Here is a 12323-nt window from a genome sequence, read left to right on the forward strand (position 1 = left end):
ACAATTATGCATAACTACAAACAGTACACAAAATGCATTCTTCTAACAGTTGTGCATGAAAATTTGCTTTACACTTACAGAAAATTAAAGCTATTCAAAAATCATAATGCAGTCTTTCACATACATAACACATTCATCACGAGAAGCAGAAAAATGAAGTGTTAAATTTCTTGAAAGAACAATTACAATACAAAACAAATAATCCATAAGTTTTAACACCAGCAATGGATTATTCACTGCTCCATCTTCTCTCCTCCCTGCTGCTGGTTGGTAACTGCTGGAGCACCGGTCTGCACAACTTGTACCACACGCTCACCGCCTTCTGCTGGAGGGAGAGCCTGAAAACAAGAATAAAAATCAAATTAGTGTCCAGATTTAACACTAGTTTATGGGTCTCTGGAGTAAAAATGAGTTTTTTTTTTCTCTGCCATATAATTTCTCTTTGTTAATATGAAGCTTTCATGGCTGTGTGAATATTTGGCACAATGCACTGTTTCCATAATATTCACATATAATCCTATTCATTTACCACTTTATAATTAAAGAATTTGCACCATGAATACTTTGGACTTAACATTAAGTTTACTTATCACTTCCCACTCTCTTACTCCAGTTCAAGTCACCACTAACCCATAAACAAAATATATGCTCAGTAATTTATTGTAAGCCCTAAGCATATTTGACCTACATTTTTTCCTACAGTTTGCAGATGCCCCATCTCAGTGTTTTTGTGCCAGTGACACCACCACACCACTCAAAATTAACAGATATTTTGCTGCTACTCTTCGAACTACCCTGAAATCTGTTGCAATCAATATGGATCCGTCCCAGATCTACAACATTGCATCAATGTTCATCTGTTTGCCTGATGATCTTGTTTGCCTTGTAAACAGTATCATACCTCTCACTTGCAGATTACTACCAATTGCTACCTAGAGGCTCTTACAAATGTTTCCTCTACAAGCACTTCCACTACAAGGTCATCAAATTCTCTGTATGAGACTTCTGGAGCAGAAGACTACTCACTGGTTCACACGCCAAATTATCGTTATCACTCCACTTACGTGCTACAGAAACTTCTACATACAGTTCTGCAAGCAAATATGAACTATAATTTACTGTTAGTTGATCAACGTCATCTTCTGATACATACCTTCTTTGGTGCCGTGATTGTGAGGACACCGTCTGAAGACAGTTGCGTCTGCACCTGATCGGCGACTACGTCCTTCGGCAGCAAGTAACGACGCTGCATGTGGCGCGATATGTAACCATGCTCATCTTGACGCTCTTCGTGTTTTGCTTCTACCACCACGCTGTCGCCCACTACCTTTACCGTCAGTTCCTCCGGTTTGAACTGCTGGACGTCTAGATTAACCTGCAACGAGAACAGTCTCGTAAGGTCCGCCAGCGGTAACTTTTCTGTATTGCTCTACCCATTAAGCGCAGAACTAGCAATATTTATTTTTCTTTCTTGGACACTGCGAATATAGCAGCTCAAAACAGTGTTATGTTAAAACGTGACATTAACTTACCTTGAACCCATCTTTGTTGTTCTGGATGGTAGACACGCCGGAGTTACGAGCTGCCAGATGACGCCATGGTCTGTAGTAACCAGACAGAGCAGGAACGACAGACAGACGAGGGAAAAGCAAGTCGTCGTGTGTCAGCCCCAAGCCGAAATTTTGGTCAAATAATGACATCTGACGGTCAACATCGTCCAACAAGTGACGGATCATCGGTGTCAAAGCCATCTGCAACGATAACGGAGGGATATAAGTCACTTGTAATATACTAACACAATAATTCCCACTGTACTAACAAGAGATACAACGAAACACCCAAATGAGTAAACTAAACTCACTTCTGTAGCTACGTACTACATGCAGACTAACGAATCACAACTGAACAGTTTACTTATACTACAGGACCATTGGTAAACAAAAATAGTCGCAAAAGAAAAAACTATGTTACGTAACCGCACCTCACAAAATTTCTGGTGGCGGAACTTTCTGTTGCCATATAGTGCACACACCCTCACGATAAATATGCCTGATCTCTAAATCAGATCACCAACATTATTTCATTAAAACTCAGCGAATAAACAAGACAGAACACCTTCGCAACAACCACATTTCACTTGTGCACTTACCTTTCACGCGAGAAAACGCTGCGGTATCTTCGATAATATTCACACTCTTCAAACACACTCTGTGTCTGCGGTAAACTGAGCTTCGCGAGCCCGCGCTACGGTTTATATACATGCTCATGCCAGTGCTACCAACATCCTGCGAATGAAAGTAACTTACACGTTTGGAACGAGCGGTAGCGGTGTCTGAAACTGGCGCGCGCCTTCCGGATATTTCGAGTCACAAGCAGACGCTCTTTAAGTGATAACATCGTCTGAACACGCCGATCTACATACGAGTTTGAATCACACAGGTCTATTACGACGCCTGAATTTCGGTTAAGTTTCTTATGAAACTACGATTTTTTAATGAAAAAACGCTGCATGTACCATTTATGTATGAATTTGTGTGGCTGAAAAATGGGTCGCTTTCGTAATTTAAAACCACAGCGATCGAGTTTTGTACATTTGTTTTCTGGCAGTTATCAGTTGTTTGCTGTTCCGATACTAAAGAACTTCATAAATATTGGTTTCGTAAATAAAAAAGGCCTTTTTCTTGCTGCAATATATTTTGTATGTTCCAGACACGTTTCGCCTTTTACTTTAAGGTATCTTCAGTGGACTCTAGAATGATGCAATTTTGTTTTGATATACGTTGTTTGTAGATTATAAAACAGTTTTTACGTAAATAAGTGACACAGTTATTCGAGTTTTTGGCTGGCATCTGCGTTTCCTCTCATGTAGCATATAATCACAAAAAGGAAATAAAATTACCCATGTTAGACTGCATTTACTATGAGATGAGTGTGCCTAGGCGTAATTTGTTCGTTAAGTACTTTAGATGACGGAGACAGTTTTAATACGTAAATTGACTTCAGTACTTTTTCCTACTTAAATAATGTTACGGTATCAATAGTTTAGACTCAGATTATGAAAGTCATGGTAATATATTTCATGCACGTCATATTGCTTGTTCACGCTTAATTTGTAGGTCAAATATAGAGCAAGTTAATAAAAAGAGTCAGTAAATTATCCTTTAGTACGTGGGTTTGCTGAAATTTCGATTGCGCATATGATTAAGGTAGAGTTATTTTGTGGAGCAAACTAGATGCTAAATACTATACAACTGCCACGCAAAGTTCGTATTACTGCCATGCGATAATTATCTACTGAATGCCCTTATAACAACGTGTACAGCGAGAAAGTTTACATTACAGAACTATCTTGCGGTTCTCTACTAACGTGGCATTTCTAGCCTTGTATATATCTTGGCAGTAAACATAGAATTTTTTTGAGCAAATACATGCCATTTTTTATCTTCGAAAATGTAGGAATTACACTATGCATGCGATTAAATGTCGGAACCGACTAAAATCTCATTCATATTTCAGGTGAAAATGGTGTAAACGTACTGCTGGCAATGCCAAACCATTTTGTTTGCCGATTTTGACTTTCGTGAATTTTTCAGGAGCCAAAGACTTCCACCTTGCCAACCGACAGAAGTCAGAGCTAACGAACTAACATTTATGTTTAAGCAACAGGTCTTTATTTTGGTTGGTATACAAACGTGGTTATACAGGATGTTTGTTCATCAAATGAATTGTAGACACCCGCATGTGAAAACAGTATAATAGAGAAAGTTTGGTGAATTTCTTAAATTAGAATAATGCTACAGAAGTGATTGTAGTGGCGTATTGTTAATACACTGGACTCGAATTCGAAAGACAGCGATTCAAATCCGCTTCCAGCCATCTAGATTAGATTTTCCGTGATTTCTCTGAACCGGTAACGCAAATTCCAGTTTAGCTGCTTGATAAACACACAGTTGATTTCCTTTCGCCTTTCAAGCCTATGTCCTCTCTCTAATGTCTTTAAACTTTAAATCTTCCTCACTTCTTTAACACTGTAGACAACAAACTGCTATAAAGAAAACGGACAATCTTCAGCAAAGCAAAAGGGCATTTGAAATTATTTTCAAGCAGCACGCTAACTAATTTCAGCGCTCAAAACTGCAATGGGTGGGTGGGATAGGTATACAACACGTTACGCACAGAATACGTCTATGCACAAAGACGATATATGAGGCTCTAAGATAAGAAAAGAAGCTGATTTTGTTTTGTTTCCTTAAGCATCAGTTCAGCTTTCAGGACGTAGTATTTATTTTGAACCATCTGCCTATGAGAACAGAGCCGATTTAACTATACAATTATTACTTTTCTTGCGCTGGATATTGGCACAGTCCGTTTGCAAGGGTGTACATGTTTCAGGCAGCTGGACACCATTCAACAGATCCAGTATTAGAAGCTGCTGGGCGAAATCCCGGCTTTGAAAATAGCGCGTTTAGTGACTCGGCGCTGGTGACGTTGGCAGCAGTGCACCCATCTAGAGCCTTCGGGTGACGCGGCGTGCGTTCCGGCAAGCACGCCGGTGTGGAGCAAGGGGAGGGGATAGCAACGGCGGGAGTGACGTCGTTCGAAGAGGGGCGTGCCAAGCGGTTGCCAGACGCCGGTTTGTTTACATGCACCCCACACTACGTGTGTAGGCTTAAATACGAGAGCGTCTAGCATTTACACCTAACACTTTGAGGTGGATTATTTCTAGTAGTTAGTAGAACAGCGTTCCGGAAAATAAGAATAACTGTTTGATAGAGAATACAATATTATGGCTGCCACACATGTAAAGCTCAACAAGCGCACTCGAACAATCATTAATTTGCTATTCTAATTCGTAGAATTGCACATCCTGATAGGTTTCACCTTGTGATACGGGAAAAGAAGCAACGTGATGTGGTTCGTGAAACGAAAAACTTATTTTCACATTAAGTTACTCTATGAGTGGAAGATATATCCACTAGTACAATTATTTCAGCATCAATACAGAAAAATATCGCTCACAACAGCATTAATTGAAAAACAGGATAGAATCAAAAGATAAGCTAAAACAATACACGAAAGACGGGCAGTGGCATTCCGATATCTCACGAGGTGAAGGGGCTATTAAACATCACCTCATCTACACACATCAGTAAAACGAGAGTGTTGACTAATGTGCTGTACCTCGTCTCTTCCTACTCGATTAATTCCTTCGTTTTTTCCCTCGTGTAGTTGACTGCGGGAGCAGCAATGTCTTTAATAACGACATGTCTGGCTGAGACATGATCCATCGCTATGCATTTTGTTGAGTATATAACGTATGCAACATAGATCTTTGCCTTATTGTAGTTGGTTTTCCATTTAATTCTCTTGAAACTATACACACATGTAAAACATGAGAGTTGACTTCTGTACCTCATTTATCCTCTCATGTAGTTGGTACTGGGAGAATCAATTTTTTTTACTAATAATGTGTCCGCTTTATGTTTAAGACATGATCCAATGCTATGCATTTTGTTGAAGGTATAACACATGCAACATCTCTCTTTGCTTTATTCATTTGGAAACAAGGCTGAGTTTCAAATACTCGCGTAAACTTTTCCAGTAGCAGCTGACTTGTGCTCACATCACACGATATAGTGCAACTACAAAGACTGCGTCACAACGCACGTTTGTTTGTACAAGCCTGCATATTGTCAGTAAAAATTTCAAGCATCTGCGCGCTTCGAAAATCGATCAAGCCTCAAGCGGCTTCGGGAGTTCGAATGCTTGCGCAAAATTACACTACAGTGCTTGCACAGAGTGCATGATTATTCATGCTTGTCAAGTTTGCAGTTAACGAGCGTGATCTTCTTTAAATAATCGAACCAATCTTTGATCGAAAAATGTATCCGTTATTCGAATGACATGAGAAAAAAAGAGAAAATAAGGTCATGTCTTGCCTTCCGCATAGAAGTAACACAGCAAATATATAAAAAATACGGAATCTTCAAAAGGTATATGTAAATACATGAAGAACCCATCTCTACATCTCATGACAACACAAAAATGATCATGACAACCACATAATTACAAAAACTTAACTGTTAATACATCTGCTAGAAGCAGTTTTCAACATGCTGTCATAACAACAAGCAACATGGTTACGCTATTTCAGTAAGCAACACAATTATCTTTTCAATCATAGTGATAATGATTGCTTGTTCCTCGTATTTCTCACCACTAATCGTTAACTTGCAATCCATTCGAAGTCTAGCGTGGTCTTACATCGTACTGTGCATAACAATTAACTACTGTCACTTCTTACTGGTCGGAGGCGGGTTTCTGTATGTCTCTTCAGCAGTTACCTTAGCCTCCCACTGATTACTACGCGCTAAGTTGCAACTTACTGAGCACAAAAAATAAAGCTTTCGTAGAAAAAATGAGGTTCTTATTTATATGTTCTCATTGCTTATAAAAGGAGGATCCTAGAGAGTTTCAAGATAACGTCGCCATCTAGGTTACTAGAGATGCTACACTGGCTGAGTTGGGAAAGGATGGTAGTACAAAGAGGCAACGTGGTCTCCTTCAACAACAGCCTCACGCATTGCATCAGCTGATTTGGGGAAACTAAGGAAAATGCAAATCTTGGTGTTGGGTTGGATGATACAACGTCGCTCTCTCCTATGTATAGGATGTTTCAGAATGACGTTTTCAAAATTTGGGGACAGGTTCCTTACACCAAAACAAGAAAAAAGTCCAGTAAAGATGGGCTCTGAAACGGATACCTATGAACTATGGGGACTTTTTCATCCTGGATTCTGTGGACCACATCTCTTCTAATACAAGCTCTTTGCTTTCCATATATTGGGAGGAGGTAGTGTGCAGCAAAACAAGAAAAAATGCCGATAAATATGGTTTGTAAAATGCATACCATAAGAGTTATGAGCACTAGTTCGGTCTACTGCGTTGAGAAATGAGTTTCACTGTAGCGAAGATGAACAAGTGCTCATAGTTGTTGAAGTACTCATTTTAGAGCCACGTTTTTTTCTTGATTTGACCCATACAACCTCCTCTCAAAATATGGAAAGCAAAGAATTTGCAATAGAAGAGCTGAGGTTCACAACATCGAGGATGAGCAAATGCATTTTAGAGCGCACGTTTAATGGACGTTTCTTTCTTGTTTTGGTGTAAGGGACATGTCCCCAAATTTTTAAACCGTCATCCTGAAACATCCTGCATAGGTTGTGATTTACCACTTACTGTACTTCTGTGTTTCCTATTCTGAACTACAACCCCATAACTGAAATTAGTTACACAATTTAAATGCGCTCATAGGAGCCACTACATTTCTCATAACTTAATATCTAAAATAAAATGATTTTCTTTAATTTCATGGACCACTGATGACGCCTGATATAAGTAGGTGAAACTGTTTGGTTAAAACCAACGCAAGCATTCACCTGCAAAAGACGGATAACATTCGTTGTTATCTACAGGGTAAACATACTGTAATTGAAATAGCAACTCAGGAAAAATAGCTACTATTAGTAACAATATTAATAATGCTATTTTTCACACCCAAAGTCATAATTCAGATATTTCCTTTCCTATCGCTGTATGCAAAGCAGTCTCAAACCGTCGTAAAGTAGCCACAGTTCTGTTTTGTTACGGAATCTGCTGCTTCAAATTGAAGGGGCTATTTGAGCGAGAACGTCGCCGTCGGTCGAGACATTGCCAGAAATTTCTGTGAGGGATTCCCGCCAAGACTTCCAGAGCGTCCCTCTGCGAACATTCACTGCAAGACTGCCGGGGGAGGAGGCAGGCAGAAAGGGAAAGGGCTCGCATACAGTGTGTCCCACAAGCAGTGTTCCTCATCCTGCTCTGTTATCACTGTACGCCTCGCCAATGAAAAGCACTGGAGAGGCGTGTACGACACAAAGAGCCTGAATATGAAAAATGCTTGGTACTCAAGAAGACGAGTCCAAATAAATATAGTTGTGTGCCCTGAAATCCAGATTTGATCATCCTAAAATTTCGCGTTTTCAGTTCAGATGTAACCAAACGCAACATTGCGCCTTCAAAAACGCGTCGTTTTCTGGCTTCGGAAACATAACCTACCACTGAAGTTAGCTCTGCTCTACGTTATGCCGATTCACGCCAGTTAATATGGGTGTCAGAAAGTTTATGTCAGAGAAATGTCCACTCTCAAGAACCGTAGTGCATCGTATGCTAAACTAAATTCTTTAAAAGAAACAACAAATTTACTGTTTCCAGACACTGATCTCCACGACGCGTTTCAAAGGTTTAAACCTCCATCATCAGGTGGATTTGCATTTATTAGTATGATGGGACTTCATAATCAGGTGGATTTACATTTGTTAGTATGACGAGGGAGAATTCCCACTAGACAGTGTCACAAGTTCCTCCAAAAAATCATAACACAGCGCACACACACACACACACACACACACACACACACACACACACACACACACACGTCCTACTAACAAATGTAAATCCAATTGATGATGAGGTTTAAACCTTTGAAATGCGTCGTGGACATAAATAAACAGTGACTGGGAACAGTAAACTTGTTGTTTCAATAACAGTCACGGTAAACTCTAACCTAAAATGTTCGCATTCACGTTCTTCTTGTTCAGTAAACTCTTGGAAATCATTTTCATCTAAAGGAAAATGCACCTATTATCAAATGTATCTTATTACGCACGGGCGACCTACTTAACCAATTGTCGATTATCTCAGATGACATCATGGAAACCTTGGAACAAGGCGAACATGTGAATGTTTTATTTAATTCTGGAAAGCTTCCAACTTAGTATCAGTCCAACGTTTATCATCATACAGCGTGTTATCATGTATTGCTGTTATGGTCGGTCTGGAACCGCGTGACGCTACGGTCGCAGCTTCGAATCCTGCCTCGGGCGTGGATGTGTGTGATGTCCTTAGGTTAGTTAGGTTTAAGTAGCTCTAAGTGCTAGGGGACTGATGACCACATATGTTAAGTCCCATAGTGCTCAGAGCCATTTGAACCATTTTGTTATGGTCGTCGGAAGACGGTTTGCCGGCCGGAGTGGCCAAGCGGTTCTACGCGCTACAGACTGGAACCGAGCGACCGCTACGGTCCCAAGGTCGAATCCTGCCTCGGGCATGGATGTGCGTGATGTCCTTAGGTTAGTTAGGTTCAATTAGTTCTAAGTACTAGGCGACTGATGACCTCAGAAGTTAAGTCGCATAGTGCTCAGAGCCATTTTTGAAGACTGGGTTTGGTGCAGCTCTCCGCGCTAATGGCATAGGAACCGATGTTTTTTGACTATATAGATTGAATTGAGGACGCAGCATGTCATATTGGACGAGGTGTCATCTACTGCTCATGTTGTGTATCACTCCTCACACTTCTTGCACATGAAGCAGCTACTTGTAATAAAATACTGTCTGAAAAAGCTGCACAGATATCCTGTCAGATCTTGATAAGATTTCTAACAATAAGTAGTGCAAATATTGTCAGCTTGTTTTAAATGTTGAGAAAAACTGAGGACTTAACAAAACACAAAAACTTAGTACACTTTGACTACAAAGTCATATGGTCACAACTGAAATCAGTCAACTTACACGAAGACTAGTGTGCAACGATTTGTGGGGACATGAAAGAAAACAATTGCACAAAATCCGTCTTTGGTAAGGCAAGGGGCAGAATTCGGTACATTGGTAGGATGCCGGGAAAATGAGGTCAATACACAAAAGACTTTGGTAGCAAACCATATGTGCGACTTTAGTGGAACATTCCTTATGTGGGATACAAACAGGCAGACGTTTGAAGATCGTCGACTATTTCGCAAAAGCCTACTTACAATGATTCGAGCACCACGAAGAAAAGATTGGGCTACCAACAGCACGCTCAGAGAGTAATTTATAAACAGTCACAGATCCCGTACCCCGTACGTGAATGAAAGTCGAAGGAAACTTAACATGTGGGTGACTCATTGGGAAGTACCATCTGCCATGCCACGCACTTCTTAGTGGTTTGCAGAATATGACTGTATATCTAGCGAATGGAAGCTTCTCGATTTATAATCGGGTAGCATCTTCGTACTGATGCGAAAATTCGCCAGAAGACGACAAGACGGAAACTTGTTGGAATTCCGTATTAGCAGAAGCTTTTGCTTGTTTGATAAAGCAGGACGGTTTCGTCAGTGAACCATTATCGAAAAAACCTACATTTGTACTGTTCTTTACCTATCATAATAGGGTGCTGTTATGTTCCACATGCACAGTTGCTCATGTTTCCGGCATTATCAGTTTGCTTACCAGCAAAGAATACTGGAATGAAATGATCGACGCCTAGCGAGAAATAGTGTGTGAGAAATGCTTATTAATCAAGTACATTAATCGCTATGAGAAAAGTGCTCTGGAATCCAAATGAATCCTCCGAAAATTTCGCATTGCGCTTTCAGACGTAACCATATGCAACACTGCGTGCTCAAAAATTGCGACGTTTTCTGGCTTCAGAGAATCAATGAAAGGCCGAAATCACCTAGGCTAATTGCGATGTTAATTCAGTGTCGGTAAAGACCCATCGCGTTCCTGTGCCAACACACGAGCGGGAAAGTTTGTGCCGGAGGGAATGGTACCATGAAGTCTAGGAAATCGCTTTTAAGCGGAGGAAGAGGTACTATTATTATGCCTACCTCATTACACGTGAGTGGGCTATTTACTGGCAAATTCAAAATAGCAACAGATCGAGCTCTGCTACGTGCGTTAGTGTTACAAGCATATGCACGCTTACCAATGTACGGTGGTACCAGTGGAACGTCTACCAATTGATAACGAAAGTTTTTCGAATTACAATCCGCGATAGAAGAGGTTCGTTTCAGAGGTATACGTTTAACTGGGTGTCTGTAGTGGTCGTATAAACAATAAAAAGTCATTTTTTTTAAATTAAAATCGTGTAATACAGAATTATGAGATGAGGTACCGGCGGAAGTAGAGTACGGATTGTGAGCCGTTCTTTGATATCTCAGTTATAGTGTTTTGACTTTTCTGTGTCAACGGTTTCGGCCGTTTATTAGTCACGATGATTTCAAGATTGTTGCCCAGGAAATGTACACTCAATTTCGGATTCGGCAAGGCAATAAGAAATGTACAGTCAAGCTCATTAGAAGTGCAGTATCGGATCGTGCAAGTAAACGAAATCGTATCAGATCAAGTTCACACTGCTTACAGCGACAGCGAAATCAGCTGCTTTCTCGTGAAGCTCTTAACCCCCGTGTCGCTGGAAAAGATTCTGCTCAAACATGGAAGGAAAACTGAATTTTGTCACCGTGACGCCTCGGTGACTACTGTCTAACTTCAAATGTTAACACAGAGTACAATACTGTGCGCGTATTTAAATGCCTCTGAGGTTGAGAGCTGTTATTTAACCCCAGATTACTAAATACTCATTTACGATTGCACCTGGTATAACTTTGCGGTTCCCACCAATATAGGCACAAGAGCGACACGTGCTCCTGAGTATCTTCGTGGGAAACGTTGGTGTTAACAGTGGCTGAATTATTCATTGCCAAACTCCCCCGTTTGGCCGACACCCGATCTCTTGTCGTGAATGTTACGAATGTTTAGTAATAGACTGCCTGTTTTCTAATAGTCGGAATATTTGTTTTATCTTTGACATACTGGTTGATTTGCTTGAAGAACACCCGAGCGACAGCAGAACCTATAACAACCTCAAGGGAGAAAAGTGTGCTCAGTTTGTTCTTCGACCAAACGAAGAATGACGACATTTCGTAACCACTACTCGAGAGCAAATTATGCAGAACACCGAGCTAGGTCTTGCTTCAACTGGAATAATGTCTAAAGCAGAAGACTCTTTAGTCATTTTGTGTGGAATTAACCCTTGGAGTTGAAATAATTATAGTAATTTGTAACCTGTGCATACGTAACACATGACTTCTTTCCCAAAAATATTTAGAGAAGAAAAATTGTCGTTATAGGTCATAAAACGAGACATTTCGCTTGTAACACACCTTTAGAGATCTAATAATTGTAATTAACTGGTGTATAACCTACAAATTATGAATTCCTCTGAATAAAATTTGGAGTAGTAAAATTTACAATGGTTTAGTAGGAATGTAATAGGAATGTAATATCCCCCCTCCCCTTTAAGTGCTCTAGAGCTAAGAGAGGTTTTAACCAAATAAAGAAAAAAAAGTATGGAGGAGTGAAACAAATCCGTAATGAACGTTCGTCTAGCTAACGTAAATCATAGTGTTTTCTACATCTATATCTACATCTACATCCATACTCCGCAAGCCACCTGACGGTGTGTG

The 12323-nt window shown here is 40.3% G+C and overlaps 1 protein-coding gene across 1 annotated transcript in view; it reads right to left on the reverse strand.

Annotated features, from left to right (window-relative positions):
* Nucleotides 1-215: 215 nt before the first annotated feature.
* LOC124711391 (protein lethal(2)essential for life-like) overlaps nt 216-12323 on the reverse strand; it is a 45434-nt gene continuing 33326 nt past the window's right edge. Inside the window, exons 2-4 of the mRNA XM_047241441.1 lie at nt 1533-1751; nt 1154-1375; nt 216-338 (exon numbers count right to left, since the gene is read on the reverse strand). Coding sequence (XP_047097397.1) covers nt 234-338; nt 1154-1375; nt 1533-1751 — 546 coding nt within the window. The 3' untranslated portion in view covers nt 216-233. The remainder of the gene's footprint in view (nt 339-1153; nt 1376-1532; nt 1752-12323) is intronic.

This window comes from Schistocerca piceifrons, chromosome 8 (genome assembly GCF_021461385.2).
Source record: "Schistocerca piceifrons isolate TAMUIC-IGC-003096 chromosome 8, iqSchPice1.1, whole genome shotgun sequence".
Lineage (NCBI taxonomy): Eukaryota > Metazoa > Arthropoda > Insecta > Orthoptera > Acrididae > Schistocerca > Schistocerca piceifrons.